Below are 22,410 nucleotides of genomic sequence, written 5' to 3'. Positions count from 1 at the left end.
ACCACCCAAATCTTACTGATGTGTGCTAGGGTGAAGAATTGACCACTACTCCACTTAGCATTCAAAAGTAAGAAAAACATATAGACAACTTTAAAGCATTTTGTTTATTAAAAACTGAAGTAAACAATTTTCTCTGAACCCTTTCTGAAACTGTAACTTACTATTCTGTCACGATTTAATTACTTGCCTATAAAGTACAGCCGGAAGTGTAGATGTCTTCTGTGCTCCTCCTTCCTTTTTACTTGGTTTCCTTTCCTTAGGAGCCCGTAAAATTGCTGGTATGTTCAATTTCTATTGAATTTGAAGAAATGCAGTACACATGAGTCTTGACACTTCTAAAGAACACCACTCCAATCTCAATGTATGAAGGACAAATAATGATGAGTGGGAGATTGCTTAGCTAGCTATTTTACAGACAAGAGCAACTACACATTTATCCCACTATGATTTTGTGATATAATCTTATACTCATTTTTTTCAGTTCAATAAAAAACACACAGAAAGATTTCTAGCTTTTAGAATTCTTTAAGCTTCCAATAGAGGGATGGGCAAGGATTCATTTGTCAAAGCAACTGAAACAAGGAAAGGCAAATTCACAAATCTGACAGAACACTGAGGCAGTTTATTTTCCGCAGCATTGCAGCTACATTGGTGCTCGATAGGTTAATTAGAAAAATTATCTTATTGGACCAAGCCCTCCACAAAGCAGACGAGACTCTCTTCGGATTTCTACTAATCTGCAGTATGCTGGCTTCTCAGACAGCAACCATCTATCAAAGTCATTTCTCAGCAGTCCCGTGGGTCTGCATCTGTTCAACCAACTGGAAAAAAAATGTCATGCAAGCTGTGTAAATGAATTCTGCTCAACTCTTCTTTTTTTTTTTTTTTTTTAAATTTAGTAACATTTGCATTAGGAAATATATTTCTAAATACTTAGTCAAAGGAGAGAAAAATATCCTTGGTTCAAAAGATACATTATGTGAGAATTCTTCTATGCAAGTAGGAGAGATGGGTGGACAAACAGAACTAGAAAAGGCTTGCATATCTCTGGAACTACTACTACATAAATAAAATGTAAGGTTCATATTCTGAACAGCAGCATAGACTCAGCAGTACCAAAGGGCACAACAAAACTGTGACCTAACTGTATGACTGCATTTTCACAATAAGCAGTTTCTTCAATCTTGAATCGTAATTGGAAATTATTTCAATCTCCCTCTCACACACAAAACGACATTGCCTTTTAATACCTCTGACATAAACCTTATTTGAAAACACTGCAAGAATATACATTTCTCTTTTTTCCCATATCAGTGAGAACAAAGATAATCGCTGGCAACAGGAAGTAATCCAAATCTTCTACTGTCCTAGATATTTATATTCATTTCATCAAAATATTCTGCTCTGTCCAGTTGCACACCACCACTGCATTTAAAGGGATTTATCTCTTACAAAAGCCATAAAGAGTTAACATATTATTTGAAGCCTACAGTAGCTAAAGACAATATGGATACAAAACCAGTAGGATTAACTCAACGCTTCATGTTCAGGTTCATCACAAATGACAGGTCAATCACTTACACTAAATGAAAAAATTTTGGAAACAAGAACACTATTACAACAACAAAATTAAGCTATGGGTTCCCAGTAGGTGGTTTGTAGAAGGCTAGGTACTTCAATCAGAAAGCATTATCCCCAGAGTAAAGCCTGGGTCTGATCAAATCAAATCAATTTATTTGGTCATAGAAATGACAAACAGAAACAAAAAGGGTTATTCTTGGAAAACTAGTTCTGCCACCTTCTGTAAAGCACAGAGAGAGGGAGGAGAACCAACCAACCTGTCCAATGATTCTACCCAAAAGAGCCCAAATGCCTTGTCCTTCGTTTCGTAGTTTTCCATTCATATTTTGTAGCTCTTCCAGGGACTCACACAGCTGAAAAGTTCCAGGAAAAAAAAACCGGAATAAAAATTCATCAATAAAATAATTATTAAAAAATATATATAATAATAATTATTTAATAAAATTTATTCAACCTCTTACTTACCTAGGGTGCATTAATTTATTGTGGGATTAAAGAAACAATGAAACTCATATCAATATAGCTGAGATCAGTGCAACCATTCAGTAATACAAGAGAAGTAAATCAAAAACTGGGCAGCCACTTGATCTGAAGCATTTCAGCATAAAAACAAGGTTTCATAAAGTCAAGTAGAGAGCAAAACTAAAATACAGTAACATCTTGTATATGTTGTCCACACTACTTAAGCAGCAAGATTATAACAAGTAAAAATATAAATTGATTAAAACTCTCTTTTGCCATACTTAAGAATATCCACTCACACTCATGGAAAGAGACAAAATGTATTGAAGGACAGAGGCAAAAAAACACGTTTTTTTTTTCCTTCTGTAAGTAACTGTTAGTTGCCACCCAAAAGCCCATGCACAATGTTAAAAGCCCCGTACACAATTTCCTTTGCCTTTATCATCTTTGAGTACTTCACATGGATCTGCTGCTACATTTTCCATATGTTCTCATTTAAAACACACAGAGTTTAGGAATTAGAAGCTACACCACTTTTTGTCATCATTAACCATCACTTGATAGATTCAGCAAGAATTGCAACACGTCATCTGTCACAAAAAGGACAGTATTTCTAAATTTCAAAAATATTTAAAAACTAGTTATTATTTAGTAAAAATGCACAAAATTATTTTTTAACCATGATGATGAATTAAAAAATTATATTAGCAATATTTTGGGGGGAGCAATGCAATAATTTATGGACCACAAATTTGTTATACTCAAAAAAAGCATGCAGAGGATGCTATGGGTGTGTGAATGCTGATTATTTCCAATTAGTCAAGTCATTAAATCTAGGATGAACACAGCTGGAGGTGGAGTTGTGTTCATAAGTAACAAAGTATCCTAGATTGCCAGTTATCAAATAGGGCTCCAAGCAAAGAACCAAGCAGGTTCAAAAAGAACCTCAAATTAAGATACAAGCAAAACAAACAAAAAAAGAGAGAGAGATGAAGAGTCAAACTCTATTGCTTTGAAGTCTCAAACGAAATACGTACAAAGAAGGGAAAAAAGAAGGACCTTATGACACAGGTTGACTCCTGAGAGGGACCTGTCTATCCCTGTACTGGAGCTCTCAGTGGGGTCAGTTAAAGAGCTTGTGTTTAGTCAACATACAATATTTCAGTATTCGTATGGGGAAGAAAGACTACTGAGTATTTTTAAAAGAAGAAATATGTTTTTAAGTATTGCTTTAAAAGAAGTAATAGTTTGCATCTTCATTCTATGACATTTTCTTTCATGGAAAGAAAAATGCTAACAAAGTTAATAGCAATACTAAAACAGCACAATGGATTATCATCACTTTTACTTCACCTTGTTATACTCCACATGAAGCTTTTCTTGCTCATTTTCTAGTTTATCCTTGATGTTCTTCTGTTCAGCCATATTCTCCTGGATTTGAATCATGCGCATATTTCTCTCTATTTAAAAGAAAATTGCATTATTTCCTATTCTTGACTATGTATTTTTAAGTTTTATGAACTAAAAAAAGAAGCAATAGGAAGTATAAAACCATAACAATACAAAGACACAAAACTATAGCCTACCGGTTTATTACACAGACTGAGTAGAATGGTCATAACATTTACATTTTGCTGCATAAATATTGCCGTTGTTTAAATTATGAGCTTTGATCAGTCATCTAGCAAACAGTTACAAAGTCGTGCTATTCTATATAGAAATGGAGGAGGATTTAAAGAAAAAAATATTATACCAAAAGGTACCCGAGCTTCTATTCCCTCCTTTAAGACAGTTTAATGTCTGATTTATACTTGAAAGATGTTACTATTTTCTGAAATATCTTTTTAAAAAAATAACTTTCTGTGTAAATAAAGATACCAAGCAGTAATATACCTGACATAAAACAAAGTCACAATTCACATCTATCTATTAGTAACAATTAAATGCAAGTAAAATAAAAAAGCCAATGAATTAGGACAGCTCAATGTAGTAAAGTGATATTTTTTTCATTGAGGAAAATAAGCCATTTTCACCCTTACCAAGGTAATAATTCACAAAGTCAGCAGTGAGAGCTGGTTGTTTATGTTTTCTTCTTCCATCAACACTGGAACTAGTATCTGAAGTATCCACTGGGAAAATATCCGTACTGATTCCCATTAACTCGGCCTTGCGCATGAGCTTGCGAATGGCTGAAGCGCTGCTGGTGAGTGGTCGCGGCAGCTTCTCCCTGGGAACCCAGGCCTGTGGCCTGGTGGTGCGGGCCAGCTCTGCCTTGGCACGGTACTGCTGAAGCCTGGCATTGATCCGAGCCTGCAATAAAGAATTTCACAAATTAAAAACATAAAAGGAACAATCCAAAATTAGTTTTAAGTTATAATTTGGAATGCATCCACATTTTATTTTCATTTCAAAAGCCGCACAATCTAATCAACGCCATTTTCACTCTAGAACTCTACAACTCAAGAAACAGCCATTCATAATAGACCTTCCATTTTACTTCAAAATGCATACACAAGTGGCGTTATCCTTTCACTAAGTTCTGGAGCTATGCACACATTTCTTGACGAGATTTCCCCACCAATGAAAACTGCACAGATGACTGCTGGTTTTCAGACAACTCCTTCTAATGATAATTTGATGGGACTATGAAAACTCACTACTGGAAAAAGCCTTGGTTGACCTATCATAAATACATTTAGATACATTTTAAATCGTTATCTATGTGAGCAATAAAAGTTGATGAGGAGCATTTTTGCCATATTTGAAATAATTTCATACGAATTCCTTTCTCAATGCCACTTCTCCTTATAAATGTTAAACTTGCTAATTATAATTTGTCAAAAGCAAAAGCCAAACAGAAGTAAAGTAGACAAGAGAAGCTCACAATATATATTGTTGATGACATTTGCATATTTGGGAACATCTGGGAGATCTACCCCAGAAGATCAAGCTGTTACTGACAGTTGGAAAACACTGTCTTGAGAGAACTCTATGGAGTGGCAATTCTGGCAGAAAATGACATCAACATACAAACCTTCAGAGGCACAATTCCAGCTGACTATCAGCTAGAAGTTGTTTACTTGCCTGCACAAAGACGAAACTAAACTAATGTGACTGCACCACCATATGGTGTGAGATACTCCTGAGACAAAAGCAAAAAAGTGTGCATATACATACACTCTATGGTTAAGGAACATCTCTGATTACAAAGAGAATCCTTGAAGGTAATACTGCAAACAGTTTAACACATTACCTTGCTAGGTCTTGAACACTAATGACCAAAAAACATGGCAAACGTGATGTACAGTTCAGCTCTGACCCCAGTGGCTTTTCTCTTGGACCCACAGCAGCAGGCACCAGCCACCACTTGACTTTATTCTCCACTGGAAGGACCAAGGATGGATCACAGCTTCCTTCACGGCTAAGATGCTTCTTTACTGATTACATGCTCAGTTCTGAAACCTTTGAGGTCATTTAAGATGTCATACAAATGTATACCTTGAGCCTTATTGCAGGAAAAGATAATAGACTAAAATGACTAATGTCTAAATGGAATCCTCAAGTTAAGTTACTTGGATTTAAGCAGTTTTCAAGTATATTCTTTGCTCAAGGAACGTACATTTTTTAATTAATATTTTAGTAAATTATATTTCAATGTAAAACACCTTTCAACAAGCAGTAATGGTCCTAGACTGCTTTGTTACTACACTCTTTAGAGGGATTAACTTTCTTGGGCCACACTATTGTCTCAGTTCTTCCTGCCTGGACTACAAGGCATCAAATATCCTTTGTTGTACAACTGTGTACTTATTTATGTTAGGTCAATGTTTGTAGATCTTGCTTAAGCCAAAAAAATCCCCTGGCAATGAGCATTTGTTTGTCCATATATGTATGCACACATTACAGATATATATAAACATGTATATACATATATAAATATGTATATATTTACTTCTCAATCCTTTTTTTCCCCAGACAAAGCTGTCTCAAGATTCTTATTTCTCAGATAAAATCCTTATTTAACAAAAAATGGTTGAATTTACTGATGGGATTTTATCTTCCTCATGCAGACAACCTATGGTAAGGTAAGGGGTGAATTTAAACACACTCTGTGTCAACTCTCTAGTCAGACATTTCTAGTATGTATTAAGTATCCCTTACAGTTCTGCACTTTAATGACACGGAAACCACTCAAAGACAAACATTTCATAAAATCCCAGTACATACAACTGGACATGGATATGTATTTTTCAAGTTTCCAATTTGTTTTCATCCACATAAACTCAGATATACACACAATACTAATGAAAAATCATACAATACCAAAGCCATCAATAGTGAAAACAAGTGGTTGTACAAAATGTATGCAAGTTACCATATATGTTGCAAGGTGCCTAAGACACCACATCAAATAACTCTACCCTCAGTTTTCACCAGTCATTCTTTCCATTTTCAAAACATTTAATCCAAATAATTTAGACTAAAAAACTGCAGAGAAGGAAGAGAGAGAAATGCTAGGAACTTATCAGCATTATCATCAGTGCATAATATATGCCTGAAATAAGCCCTGTTGTACCCAAACTAATTCTGCACAACAAGCACTTACCATTATGTTGGGTAGTAATCATATCATTGTGATGTCTCCCCTACACAGGTGCATTTTGATGTAATTGAGAGCTAAGTGTATTCAGCAAGAGTTATGAAACCAGTTTTAAATCAAGCTACACGAAGCTCAATACTCCACAGAAATACATTACTCAAAATGCTTCTATGATAAGTTTGCTCACGCTCAAAATCATTCTCAACAGCACAGGTAATTTTAAAATAATATTCTCTTCTATTCAAAGATCTTTGAAGAACTAAAAAGGTATGATTTTTTTTTAAATAAAAAGTTTGATATTATGGAAATTCATTTTCCAATCATCACATTACAATTCTGAGGTCAGAAAAAAAGCAGTTACTTCTCTCCCATAAATGACTTCCATTATTTAGCGCCTGCTAACTGCTACAACAGAGTAGCCAGGATTTGTTCGGATAACAAGATGCTTTTCTACACAGGTATGTTTTTTACATGGAATGCAGCTCACTCTAAGCAGTGAAGTAAACTATGCTATAAATTCTTCAGAATCAGAAAATTAATGAACACATATCGAAACATATGCAAGTACACAGATTTCCTCAGAGGGACTGAAATCTTGATATCAACAGGACATTTATCACTTCAGGCAATATTTTAGGCAAATTAAACTCTTATGTCAAGTTCAAGATATTAAGGGAAAAATTTAATACTGAACAGACATAGAAATAAGTCTAATTTTTTGTCTGGTTGTCTTTTTTTCCTAAGAACCTTCAAGAAAATGTTAAACAAAATCTATGAATTAAAATGAAAAAGTAACTACCAACTTTTTGCTTCAAAACCAAAGTAATATTTTTCAATTCAGACAAGCAGTGCTGCTATATATCCATATTTGATATTTATTGAAATATATATGATATACATATATACTTTGGAATTATTTTAGAGGTTAAAACCTACAAATAGTTAACTGCATTGTTAAATCACCATGAACTATCAATATATTTCACATTTAATTTCCTACTATTAAAACATTTTTTCATTGTCTTTATTTCTGCCTTGTTTAGCATGGATGATTAAACAGAGGCACTTGTGTCATGAATACAGTACCTGAGCTTCTGGTGAAAGCTGCTTTTCTCTTTCCTGCAAGGACATTTTACAGTAAGACTGTAATGCCAAGTAGTTCTTCCGCTTCCATTTTCTGTCTAACCTGTCCGCATGCTGTTTACAATAAGCAAAAAAAGGGTCAGCTATATCCTGTTTCAGAGAAAACAAAGGGGAGGGAACGAAAATAAAGTAAGACATACGAGGCCAAAAGGCTCTGAGCAGCATAAACATTCTGACAATCAGTTCACATGTTCAAATGGACATATTTTTCTAAATCAATTTTTTCATCTTGATGTTATTTACAACATAAGCTGGTTTTACATTGTTTTTATCGCATGACCCTAAATGTTTTTAAATGCATTAACTATTTAACTCTCTACTATTCAATCTCTGCACTATTTTTGCACTCCCAGAAAAAAAAAAAAAAAGGTAAAATAAATCTCTAAGTACAAATCCCTTTAACATATAACATGTATTGTTAATTTTCTGTTGCTTCACTGTGTCTTTTACACTACATCCTACAAGTGCTTAACAATTCTGAATAATATCAAAGGCAATATATTTCGTTTCTCAAATGTTCTTCCAACTGTTTCGGTGGCTATACCCTCACATGATTTATCATCTCTCAGATATGGTTTGAGAAGTACATTTCCTTCCCAGCACATTTTCAAAAGTGTAGAAACAGTCATAAAGGTATAGACTAAGAAGAAAAACTTGAAGCAGTCTACCTTCATAAAATAATACAAATATTCATAAATTATTTGCCTACCAATTTTTCCTTCATCCACCTATAAAACATAGACCAATAAAATCTACACAGACTTTCCTTACAAGCACATTTTATTTTCATTTAGATTTTCACAGTATGTGACAGCTTACTTCCAAAAATTAGCAGCCCCTAAAATTAGATTGTGTGAGGTCTTGATTAAAAATGTTTTGATTACAGAGAACATGGAACATTTTAAGGTGGAAAGGCAAGTAAATGCATATGTCTAGAAAAAATTCCCACTGAGTGTTTGAAAAATCAACATTATACATAATTTATTAAGGACAACAACGAGGCAACGTGCTATCTTCCTATTTATCAGCTTAACTGAAGAAAGTATTTTGTGACTCCTTTATGAATCCCTTAGTGGTCCACTATCTTCAGAAACTAAAGTGTCAAGATCAACAGTGCAAGTAATGCTTGTATTTGTGTTACCTGTGGTACTTCCTAAGGCAATAAGTTAAATTGAGCAGCTATGAACATGACAGGCTTAATCCAAATGATACATATCAGGATGAAATTGGGCAATCTAAAAGTACTTATACCGTAAAAATGAACTGGGAAGTAGGAGCTTCAAATCTAAATTGCTTTGGATCATATTACAGGAAAGAGCTGCTAAGAACAGATATTAAGAAATTATCAGCAAGTTAGAAATATTTCCTTTTCATTCTGATTCCCAGGATTAATGTTACCACAAGGAAAGTCACATATCTGTACTGCAATTTGAAGAAAGTACTGGAACACATGCATGAAAAAACCTGACATTAGGAATATAGTTAATTTTTCAAAAGTCCTATTTGGTACGAAACAGAGATTACTACATTACACAAACAGCTAGGTAAATATGTCACCCTAGGTGAAGTTCAAGAAATAGAGTTAGAATTCACTGACTGATAGTCTCTTAAGCCAACCGCTGTGGTAACTTTCCCTACCCTTTTTTCCAGTCAATTTCATAAGGCTGGACAATTTGGTGAACAAAGAGCTCTCCCTGTACAGTCCCCTTGTTACCTATTTACAAAAACTGTGTTCAGGTTCTGTGAACAAAAACGCCACAATTTCAGGTTGTCTTCACAGGCTTTCAATAGAGGTCTTTTATTCTATCCTTTCCATAGCTACCTCCTCCGCTGCTGCTTCTGAGAGGAGGCCTTCCTTCTGGGCACAAGTCACATGGAAATAAGCTCTGCACATCCCAGCATCACAGCTAATGCAGACACCAGTTCTGGCAAAACGAGGATCTTCACAAAAACTGCATTCCTTTATAAAGAAGAATGGAAAATGCCACAGTAAATATTTCAGGTGCATTTTGGTAATTTACATCTTACATATAAAAACCAAACTGGGTAGGTTGCTCCTGTGTGGAAACCAAGTACGTTCCCAACAGCTGACACTACTTAAAGCTTCATGCTTTCTCAACCCCCACTACTGATTTAATTTTCAACAAGCAATGGTTGTTTTAACAACCCAAATGGCATGTTGCATGAATTTTTATATGACCCTCCATGTCTTGCGTTCCCCTTCACAGCAACAACTAAATACCACCCAAGCAATTCAAGTACAATTAATTATATAAGGTATATATATATATATACACATATTATATAAGGTTTGATATTACGGTATCAAAAAAACACTACTGCTCAGCAAAAGCTCAATTGTTTGACAAGTTCAGAGGGCAAACAACAACAACAAAAAAGAACAGTGCTCTGGACTGAAAAACACAGATAATTATGTAGTTGTTCTTTTGATAAACAATGACTGAGTAAAGGTGTGACAATGCAGGAAAAAATACTCAAAAATCATAAATATAAGTAAAGAAGGTTGCAATTCACTTAATTAAGGAACTATGGTTTCAGATATGTGAATTCTAGGCACAATCATTTGCAACACAGCAAACTGACATCCCCTAATGTGACCTGGAAAAAAACCAACAAACTTATTTTTCAGTCAGATCCATTCCTTGCCACAATTTCATACCAAACAGCTGTGTCAGCAAACCAGAGTGATGAGCACATAAGCAGGGAATGGAAACATGGGCTGCTCAAGCAGTGCTGCTATCCAGTGCATAAAGATGATCTAAAATTATACAGGCATGCATTTCTTAAGTCTCCTACTCGTTGAATATAAAGCAAAGGTGTATATCACCTACAGAAGACTTCTCCATGAAGAAAGTTAAACAATAGAAAGGAATGGCAAGGAAAGCTCTGTAACTGAAGAACCTCAAAACACCCACACATTACACTAGAAGGGTACCCTTTATCTGTGTAGCTGCATCACGTAACAGATAAGAAATTAAGTAAAAAAGACTATTATACCAAGCTGGTTTAGCAAGGGAAATTTAGCTAAATAAGCTGTGACTTCCATACTTGATACAAAAAATTTACATTTGCATTTATATGCATTTGCATAAATGTGCATTTACAGCTTTGCAAGAGTAATGAGTCCTCACTTGTACAGTTCACTTCCACCTTACTCACAGAAAAAAAATATGCCCAAATTCTTTGTCCTGCTCCTACAGATCACTCGTTATTAAAGAGCATGATTCATTGCAACAACAGTTTGCAGGGTCTGAGGTGCTTGCTTCAAACTTTTTTTATACAAACATTTCTAAAAAACGCTAAATGCCTCAGCAGGCCCAGGCTCCTGATATAGGTATGTTGTACATGGCAACCCAAAGTGTTTTAATTTATTTTATATATTGTACATATTTTAAAAAATGCACTACATATTTTCCTTTAGTGTTCAACTTAGCAAACTGACATTCCAGAAAATGAAACTGACTTTGCAGAAATGAAGCATTAGAGCTGCAGACATACAACCACCTTCCCTCACATTAGCCTGATAGATGTGTCTTTTCCACACTCTCTACATTAGCCATAGAAACAGTATATAGCAAATTACTGAGTGCTATTCTCTGCCCACTGCAATGGTTTTCTGTATCATTTGTTCATGATCACTTTTGACCTGGATTGAAAACATTTACATGTAAAACCATTTCCATTGTCATTACATTTTCTGGTTCATGTTGAGGGGCTCATGTTGCTTTGGATTTTTGTAAATACTGCTTTGCAACAACCTTTTTGTATGCATTCTAGCTTGTATTCATTCTAGCTTATATATAGACTCTGAAGTAATTTTTACTGAATGTACATCTGCCCTTTCCTTAATTAACTTACTCTCCCATTTCTCATCTCATAAATCCTCTTCACTTTGCACTGATATTGTCAATCTGCCTTTAAAAGAAATTCGTATCTGTGTAAAAATAGGGAAATTGGGGGGAAACAAGTGACAGAAATTATGGAGAACAGTGGTAAGGAAATGGAGGGAAGACAAACAGTATAACAAGAATGAACAAACTTTATCTCATTTTTAGATATGAACCTCGGTGAAATTGCTATAAAAAATTAAAATTAAGTTGGGAAGATGTATGCTATTCTATTATATGTAAAAACATACAACAGAGCTACCCGTTGGCACTACACCTCTTCTAAACGTACCTTTGCACCATACTTGGAATAATTCATTTCAGTTAGTGTTACTGGCCGCAGCTTGTCAATATCTCCAAATGCCACTCCTGGAACATAGAGGGCACAAACAATATGGACCCACCTAAAACAGCAGATAAAATTAGGTTACTGTTATCAACATTTTGATTCTGTATTACACTCACCATTTGCAGATTTCAAAGTGCCTTGTAAATGCTGTGGATGCTAGAAGAAATATGTTTGAAGAAATGTACATTAGAAGAAGGGATGGAGTGCCTATTTGGAATTCAGCAGCTCAGACACTGAGCTACAGAGTAAGGCCTTTCAAAGCCACTGGGATTGCTCTGGCTGTCTGGATCAAGGGTTGGGGTACCATCACCTTTCTGTTCTGGTGGTTTTCACGTGGGGCTCCACATGCTTTTCATGCAACATGAAAGGTATATGAAGATTTTGATCAGCTAAGGCAGACAGACACTTTCATGATAGGGCAGGGCGTAAGAAGGGGAAGAACAAAATTACACAGGTAGTCACAGCAACTCTGAGCTTCAAGCATACAGCTATGAAGTACTTAAAACACAGCAACAGTTAGACTTTGCACTGTTAGTTACACCTAATATCACCAAAACTAACTAGTTTAAAGCAATGTGAATAGGACAGTAATATTACTCAGTAATAAACACATCTGGGTAGTATTACAGAAAGGCCTATCTGAAACTCAGATGAACAGACTGTCACTTAGTTGTAACTCTTCCCCACTCGCCATAAACAAACTGCAGAATACTAAGTCTAAATCTTCAACCCGGAAGGGCAGAAAATGAGACAGCATGAATCTGGACCTCAGTGTCTAGTAATTAAATACCACACAATGGTAAAGGCTTCAGCCTGAAGTCTGCCTTTGACAGACATCTTTCTAATCTCCTGAAACTCTCAGCTACCAAAACTGAGCCCTACAGCAGAAAACAAATTTTCTTCTTCTTCATGTCATGAACACTTTCTAGAAGATGCAACTCTCATTGTTACAAACCATCAGTCAGGGACAAATTCAAAATCTGTTCTGCAGAGACAGCATGCATGATTCAAATTAACTAAGACAAACTACTTCAAATAATCTTTCAGTTTTATCATAATTCTGCAACTATTTGCTACTCTTTACTAAGACAGCAGATGGGAGCAAACTGTGACAGACAGAAGGTCAAGACTGCTATTTTTTGTTATCTTAAAATATTCAAGAAAATGGTCTTACAATTGCAGAGATATGTAGCTATCACCTTGAACCTATGAGCTCCTCAACGCTCATGTCAATCATGACATAGGATAGAACTAGGGACTTCAGACATAACTAAGCTGAAATATCCTGTGTTTGACCTTTAGCAAGTATGTTAATTCAGCACTTTACGACCTTACCAGTCATTAATGTTTAACAGCAAAGATATCACCAGTGCAGACAAAAATTCTTTTCTGTTCTAGTCAAATAATAAAATCTACTCCCTGTATTCAAGAAGACTTATGATGATATGAGAAACACTTCTTCCCTTGGCTCTTTCACCAGGGGTTCAGTATAGACCTGTTATCACCTACTTAAATACATATCCATGCTGCTGTGATCTTTTTTTCCAATCTTCTATCACTGTTCAGCCTGTCTCTTCTCCCTCCTCTTTCCTTGTACGTCAATCTAAAAATTCTATTCAAATCTAAAAAATTCAATTAGACCAGAGTAATAACATCCTGAGTTCAGGTGCACTTAAAATAGCATATTTATTAATCTGTTATTAACTAGCTGTCTACAAATGAGAGAAATACTGAAGCTGATGATTATACTATTCGGGAGCTACATGTAACCCTGATTTCTCATGTTTCCCAAAGCAGCATGCTTCTCATCAGTGGTTATTAGACCTACAATGCTGGAATTTATCACATTCTGATTTACTATGTTCTGCATTAATTATTTATGAATCATATATCCAAACAAATGCAAAAAAAGAAAAATATGAAAGGTCCAGTAGCAAGCTCAAAAATACATATATATTCCAGTCTTTACAAACGTAAATGATCTTGCAATGCACAAGATTGGTGGACCAACTCAGAAGCCATTAAGTCGGTCTCTATAAGAAATTTCTCAGTAAACCTAAAATAAGCCACAACACTGACTGACCTATTGTACCACATCTGACAAGACTTTTCACCTGTGTATTTGAAAACAAGTTTTTACCTTACAGTTACATCACTCAGGTTTGAGATGCTAAGTGGTACATTCCCTTTAAAATACAAAAACTTAAAACAAAGAGAATAATGTGTATCCCAAATACACATTTACATGCAAGAACTGCACTGCTTTGTCTTCACAGATTTCACTAGTATTCTTCACATCCACAAAATGATTTGGTGACAGCACTGCAGCAATTGGAAGATGCAAAGAAAATTTCAAGTTTAAAGATGAGTTACAACCTTGTCTGTAAATAATGAAGTACAAATATGACAGCCTGCTAGCTGCCAGAGAACAAGCTGAGATACTTAAGTGTTCTGCCAAACTTCTTGCTGCTCAGAAAAGTAGAGCTCATTACGAATTTTTTTTACAGTATAAACACTCCAGCATACCAGCACACCACCATAACTTAATACAATGCTATATGCAAAAAATAGGATTCTTCTCATTAGCATATGGAAAATACATTTCCTGTCTGACTCCTCACTTATCCAATGGAGGCATAAAATATTCCCATGGGGGAATAATGGAGCAGTGGGTACCACTTCTGCCCTTCCACGCTGTATCCAGAAGAGGCAATAGAGCAGCCTAAATCATTACCATACCTTAAAGAAATGCTCTTCTATAAGAAAAAGTCCATGTATGTGCTTAAATGTGTACTTTGGTAAACATTATACATTTACTAAAATATATACCTCATTTAAATGAGCATATTCTACCTGTTTGCAAAAGGAAATAAAAATATTTTTTAAAAGCAAAATACCACATGCAGAATGAGACCTGTAATCTTGAGCTAAACAGCCTGCCTGTTTGTAAATTTAAAAATCTGAATTCTGTAGGGCTTCTTTTCTATACTCTTCCTTCAATTTAAAATGTGTAATATAGAATAAATCTATATAAGCTGAAGTTACATATCTCCGCAATTACTATTCTTAACAAAAATCCAAGGTTCTGGTTGGAGATTCTTGATAGTAAGTTTTAATACAGACTTCTAAATGTACCCTCAAAAGTTCAATATGAAGATACACATCTTCTACAAGCAGCTGCTTTCTCAATTTAATTTGCACAGTCTTTTCATGCTCCACTGGTGTATTGAATGCTGGTGCACTCCGTAGGAGTTTATCTATGATAAACCCAACAGCTGGCTGCTTGCTTCATACTGACCTTCTCAAAATGTTTTAGTACATGTCACCCAAGTATTGCAGCATTACAGATTTAAACTGCCATTTCAGTGTGATTGGCACACAAGTGCCTCATTTCTTTAACCACCTATATATGAACTCAGACCTGAATCTTTATTAAAAAACATACATGAGTCAGTCAAGTTCACAGCTGAAGGAGTTTCAGCTGCTTTTAATACCAGTTCTAAATATTTTCCTGCTCATTTATTTAGCTGCACATGTTTTAGAAGCTTGTAATTAAGACAAATTGGGTAATCAAAAAAGAATAATCTTCCTTGTTACTTTACCATCCATTTAGCTTGAAGCAATGATGACAGATGTTGATTAGGGAAGAAGAAAAACTCCATACTGAAACAAGGACAGAATTTATATTTTTGGATAATAGCATTCTGAGAAGCAAAATTTCATAAATTCATATTTATACTTGTGATACTGTAAGGTTAATGTGAAAAGGCTTCTGCTGAGAAATTAAGCACCTCATTATTCTAATAATTCACCTCTCATGTAGGAAGAGAGAAGTTATTCCAACTTGATTATGAAGAGAAACTGAATAGGTTTGGTTTGTGTAATTTCCAGCACTGATGCATATGAAGAATTTATTTTAAAAAGGGATAAAGAGCAATGGTGAGTTAAAGGAATCTCTATTCAGTAGTCTCTTCCTGAGTAAATTTCAAGAAAAGCACTGAACTGGGTTGTAGTTTACTGAGTACAATGAAAACATCATGGATACTGCCCCAAGACACTCCCCTTCATCTACCGTATCTCCCTACCCTTGAGAATTCAAATTTGTAAAAAAATAATAGAACATAGGAATTTTTACATTTTAGTAATTAGTATTTGGTTTTTTCTAGTACATAAGCTCTATTCATCTGATAAGCAGTGTCACATTATCTAGCAGATAAAGATATAATAACAATAAAAAATTATTGTGATAATGTCCACAATCACCAAGGCAGGCAGGTGCTTCTGCACAGACAACTAATGTCACAAAGAAAATACTTTCAGGTTAACCAAAAGCATAACACCATTTCACAAGAAGAAATTTAAGCAATTTTTAAAATGCTGACTGTAGATTCTATTAGGGTTATATGGAAAATCACACTTATAATGCTTAAATTGCTTACAGAACACAGGCATAAAAACGTTAAAATAAAATTTGCCAGGTAATATCAAATCTCACATCTCCTGTTACACAATTGACTTTTAGTCTTTACATTTTTTTTTTTTTGATTATAAAACTATTCTTATTAAAACAACTGGAAATAGCACAATTTGCTTAATTGTATAAAAGCTTTATAAAGGACATGCACAGACACTCTTGAACCTAATACAGACCAGAAAACAAGGATCTGAACCCCCTAAGTATTAAACAAGAAACACTACTGCATCTGTGAGGTCAAAATTATTCACTACAAATCCTGACTCATTTGTGTAACATTTGTTTGTAAACACTTATGACAAGCTCAGTATCTGAAAGCTTAGTTTATTACCACACATCTGCAATTTATACAACCACAAAATGTATGGGAAAAGAACTTACTTGTCATGGTCCGTAAAGAAAAAAAAAGAAGCAAACAAAACCACGCAGCAAAAAACAGTACCATTACCCATAAATCAGACAACACTCATAAACCAGTGCCCTCCTTTATTATAGAGAATTAGTTACAATTAATATTTATACCTTAATTTATGTGACAGGACTGGCATATGTGACAGGAATGGAATAAATCACATGAGAATGAATCTGCTTATTCTCAAATTAGACCTGACTTCCATCCTAAAATGCCAACCTCTAGTTAGAAATTAACAGAAGTAAAGCATATTCTCAAAAATCAATAATATAATTTTTATAATTCAAAATAACCATAATATACTGGGTCTGTCTGAATGCCTCTAGCATAACTTCAAAATAATTTTGTTATGCTACTTTTTACCATTACCTGGCATTACTGACCCAGTCCTTTGCTCTCCTGAAAAAAAAAGCATGTAGTTCTCCTCCCACTTACATCATACTTGAAAGTCAATAGACTTGAGTAGAGTCTGTACAAGGTTTAAGTTATGGAACTGTCTCCTATAGGAATAGACTAAGGAACTGTCTCCTATAGAAACTGTTTCCCACAGGAATAAACCCAATCTTTTAAATGTAAGATGGTACCAAATTCAAAACATCACTTATTCAGTCTTACCTGCCTGCATCAGTCTCCTTGAAAATCCCATCCTGGTTGGGACACAATTCACAACTAGGTGTGACACCACACTTGCATGCATCACAAAACCAAGGCTCTGTGGAATTTTCTGAAGCTGAACTCATGATAGAGTCACTCTCTCCATCAACACCGTAGCAACCTACATACAGGATAAATGGAAGACCAATATCAGAAAAGAGACAACTGCACAAGTAGATGACAGTTATGACTTCAGGAGAAAGCACACATATATAGATTCAGGGGAATGATATTCAGAAAAATACTGAGATACCCAAGAAAACTTACAGTATTTTTGAAAATATTATTGTTAGTGACAAATTTACATTTTAAAGAGACTTTAATTCTAAGAAGTAATCTATCTTATGTGACTGTCTTAAATTACAAATGAAAAACAATAAGAAAAATACTGTTCTACTTTATTTTTCTAGCAACGCACAGTATTCTTCTAGACTTTCTATTAAGATGGAAAGTTAAGAAAACAAGACTTAAAGCAAAAAATAAAGACTGGGAAAAACTCAATGCATTTTTTTCAAATAAAGAAATATATTTCAAGTTAAATGCAACAAGCTCTTCTCCCTGAAAATAATCATTTCTGGAGAGAGGGGAAGGGTGCTTTGTTTTTTTCTCTAGAGGTTCATTATGTCAGTAGAATCCAGTCAAAAAATATGCACTCCGTTTTCCACTTTGCATTCAGCATCCAAATCAAAGACAAGAGAATATACACATGAAATAAAACCACTGTTTGACTACTTTAAGTTGTAGGTCTGAGCTTAAAAATGCTTCCTGCAACTTCAAAACCAACATACTTTGTGAAGCACAGACTGACAGTTCTGAGACATCACACTGGTGATTGATAAAGAATTTATTTCTTTTTAAAGCACTGTCATTTGTACCTCGTTTTAAAATATGCCTAGATTCAATCATTCCGTTTCTCTATTCCTCTTCAGTATATCCACTGTATTCTTTATGATTAAGGTGCTTATGCGTGCTTAATTACCACAAATTTAGGAAAACAGTATTTTTAGAGTGATTTAGAAGCTTGTTATTTAAATTTTGCACAAGAGTAAGAGCTTCTGCAAATGACAAGAAGGAAAATCTTAAAGCTAATCACCAGAAAACTGTATTTTTCCATATCCCACACTTTGAACATTTAGCTGCTATTCAATAAGAGAGAACATATTAGTCAACACTTAAAACACAGTAGTGACTTTTACTAAAAGATTAAATTCAGCTATTTGTCAAATATAGTGATCAACATTTGTGCTCTCAGAGAAGTTATATTATTGAATTCTGCAATTAAATATCAACATGATTTGTTAGTGTATTTCACTACCCACTGGCTGTAATAAAATAGCAACAGTGCTCTAGCTCCCCTTCCGACAGAAACAGAGGCCTGAGTGAATGAAACTACATTTAGGAAATAAGCAACACTATAGGAATCATTTAAGAAATATAGTCTCTCATTAAGAATGAGGCTCATCAATAAGAATTAAATAAGAAGAGAGAATGTTTCTTTTCATTCCTTCCAGAATGAAAGGACAAGTAATGTGCAGAAGAGCATTCACAGACCAATTTCATTAAAGATATACAAGATTGTACAGCTCACACATAAGGTAACTCCCATCTTCTATTTTATAATGTGACATCAGCTTTAAGCAGCTTTCCAGAAAGTAATTTTTTTTAAGTTCTAATAACACAATCTCGAATACATGCCAGTAAATCCCCTTTTCAGCAATAAAACTAATGTACAAACACACAGTCCACTGACATCCCAGAGCTGATGAATCATTAACCTTTTTATAATTCCCTCAGACTTCCAGATATTACTAAAAATTTCTTTACATTACAAAACCGGTAATACTGTCCTCGATCCACACAGCAAAATAAAATTAGTTTCTTTCAAACACTGATGCTTCTTCAGCAACCAAAAGTAGTTACATTTGCTTTTCTAACCTAAGTGCCATCAGACTGCTAAAATTAGAATGACTTCCCCAAACTGTCTTACTTCATTCTGAAATACTTGTCTTATTATACTTATCAGTCATTTATACCTGATTATTTTTTATCCCTTTTCCTAGAAAATGACACAAATGCACTGCAATTATTTCCATCCTTATCGTATGTGTTGACATTAAACATGATTTCTACATAATACAAATCTAGATCCTTTTTTTACAGTAAGAAGCGAAAAAAAAGAAATTGTCCATAATTTTAACCCTTTTTTTTGGTGCCAATTTGTATATAAAACTTAGTGACAGTTTTATAGAGTTTAAGATCTCTGACAGACAAGGAAACGTTTACTCATTTCCTTAATTGCAAAAGCTAAGCACAATACTGTCCCAACCAGCAAAAGTGGTGGTTGTTAGCTGGAGAAAACAGACTAGATTACCATTAATCATTGCTGATAAATACATGTCTGGAGTTTACTTTCTAGGAGGAGTTAGGACTAATGTATATAAACACTGAAACAAAACTCAGTTTTACGAACAATACTTTCAAATAGGTAATTAGGTAATGCTCCATAAATACTTTCTACTCAAGTCCAGGGACCCAACAGCTGAAGCTTAAATTTGATCTAATAATACTTATCAAAATGAAGAGTTAAGTCTCAAATTTTATTAGAAACCACTTGTTAAGGATATGCAAGTATTTTAACCCAGAATTTTTCTTGTGTTTGTTAAAAAGAGTCATTTGTTACTTCTGGGTGGTTATATAATAACAGAAACCAAAGGAGAGATCAAATTTCATCAATGTAATATCCATAGAGATAATACAAATCTGTTTAACAGCTGTAATAGTGAAATGTCTGTAAAGCTAGAAACAAATGTGGTTTTGACGCCAAAAATCATAAGAATGTAAGAAGAGGATTAAATTCCTTCAAAAAACTAACAGTTCCTTAAAGGCCAAAAACATAGAGTCAAGCAAAATATTACTAGTAGCTCAATTTTTAAATAATAAAACTTTCATTATTCAAAAGCAGCAAAATAGAACAAAAAAATATTCAATGACAAAACAGACTTGTGCTGATTTAAAGAATAACATCTTTAGCACAATCATGGTATCATTTAAGATTCAGATGCCAAGTGTGTACAGGAGCAGATGTAATGTTTGTTTTTCAGATCGACAAGGAACACCACCTCTCTTCATATCACTTCAACTGGGATAGGAAGACAAAAGCAGTTTCAGAACAAAACCATATTGTAGAAATATATCAGTTTTGCTAAAAGTTTGAATCTCATTCCAAGTATATTTGAAACAATGAGAAGTTAAGATCATTACAGAATTCACCAGGGATGTGAAAGACTCTGAAGTCTCTGCCCAGTCGAAAACAGAGCAAGCACAATAATCTATACTCCCATAATCAGTGCTCTCATCACATGTGCTAATTATTCCAGAATAAATAACTCAGTCTCTTCTGCAAGTTGCATCACTTCTATATATAAACATTATACTACTTATTGTATTACATGTCTATTAATTCTGCAGCCTAACTGCAGCAGGTCAAAATTGTTCCAACACACTTAGAAACAAAAAAACTTCAATATCTTACAATTTTTCAAGAACTGGAAATCTACTTTCTGGATATTATCTAGTAACCATAATGAAAACCCAAAATTTCTCAATATTCTGAGTTTATTTCTTCTCTTGCAATCACAAATTGCAATAGAAAATGCCAGAAAAAAAAATAGTTTGGTCATATTAACATCACATTGTTAAATAACAGAATGCTATGAACATTGTGTCAAAATCCAGAACTGCAGATAAACAGATTATCAAATACATTCAAGCAAGAAGATGCAATTAATTAATACTAATGAGAAATATGAACTCCTCACTTTTAGCAGCTTTCATTTTCCAATTTCAAGTACCTTTATAGTATAAGAGATTATTATTTCTCCTATTTGCCTTTGAAAATGAGGAAAAAAGGTGTTTTCTACAGCAAGGTTTTAACTGACTTCTTGTGTGTTAAATGAGACCTGCAGTACAAAAGGCACTTGATATAAAATCTAAATGCATTTTTGTCCAAATCTGTCTAAACAGTTACAATATGTACATGAAGAGTTTTGAGGTTTTAAAAACAGTTGTATTTTCATATTCTTACCACAGTAACATTCTTTCATCTGTAACAGACAAATACATCATTTTAGGATCCTTAAAAATGCTGAATACAACAAAGGTTCAATTCACTATCTGCCTTCTTTTGCTATGATGAAAGAATTATTTTGGTCCAATTACCAAAAACTTCAAAAAGTATTATTTTTCAACTCTTCAAAATGCACAGAGATGCAGATACAAAGCTGCTGCTTGGTAAGTAATCATATTCTAGTATTAAACAGCTGTGCTGATGATCAAATAAAAGTTGTTCAGACCCACTGAACTATTGCGAATTACTGGTGTTGGAACACAAGGCAACCTAAGGGCTCACCACAAGCAAAAGCATCAGAATGTAATCTTTAGGTTCTTTTTAAAAGCACCACAATTGTACAGACAGTGTGAGTACTTAAGGTTTGAAAGGATAACAGAGGAAAGGATACACAACTTGTAAAGGACGTGTTTAGTTCTAGTTATTATCACTGCATCTCTGGCCTATCTGGCATTGAGTCAACCTCCCACCTCTTCGATCGGATGTCGAAGAAAATAAAAAACTTCCTAACCACTTTGCTTAAAGTGCTTGCTGCCTTTCCTAATATTCACAAAAATCCTGAAGTTTGGATCTTCAGAATACCCCTACAAGCTCCTTTTCAAACTGCATTAAATCCTCATGTTTGTATACTCTTAGATTACTGTTTCATAAATCCATGTCTGACACCTCCTTGAACACCTTTAACCTTAAATGATAAAAGC

The 22,410-nt window shown here is 34.4% G+C and overlaps 1 protein-coding gene across 2 annotated transcripts in view; it reads right to left on the bottom strand.

The window, feature by feature from the left end:
• Nucleotides 1-22,410, bottom strand: part of PHF14 (PHD finger protein 14) — a 158,776-nt gene that overhangs the window by 113,397 nt on the left and 22,969 nt on the right. For both annotated transcript variants that reach the window (XM_027911068.1, XM_027911074.1), the window contains exons 5-12: nucleotides 17,545-17,704; nucleotides 11,987-12,098; nucleotides 9,609-9,746; nucleotides 7,730-7,876; nucleotides 4,083-4,353; nucleotides 3,397-3,503; nucleotides 1,839-1,934; nucleotides 188-291 (exon numbers count right to left, since the gene is read on the bottom strand). In XM_027911068.1, coding sequence (XP_027766869.1) covers nucleotides 188-291; nucleotides 1,839-1,934; nucleotides 3,397-3,503; nucleotides 4,083-4,353; nucleotides 7,730-7,876; nucleotides 9,609-9,746; nucleotides 11,987-12,098; nucleotides 17,545-17,704 — 1,135 coding nt within the window. The remainder of the gene's footprint in view (nucleotides 1-187; nucleotides 292-1,838; nucleotides 1,935-3,396; nucleotides 3,504-4,082; nucleotides 4,354-7,729; nucleotides 7,877-9,608; nucleotides 9,747-11,986; nucleotides 12,099-17,544; nucleotides 17,705-22,410) is intronic.

Source organism: Empidonax traillii, unplaced genomic scaffold (assembly GCF_003031625.1).
Source record: "Empidonax traillii isolate 1590-97213 ecotype Southwest subspecies unplaced genomic scaffold, ASM303162v1 scaffold30:size3273891, whole genome shotgun sequence".
Classification (NCBI taxonomy): domain Eukaryota; kingdom Metazoa; phylum Chordata; class Aves; order Passeriformes; family Tyrannidae; genus Empidonax; species Empidonax traillii.
The sequence above is the reverse complement of the archived record's forward strand: the minus strand, read 5'-3'. Positions and strand labels throughout refer to the sequence as shown.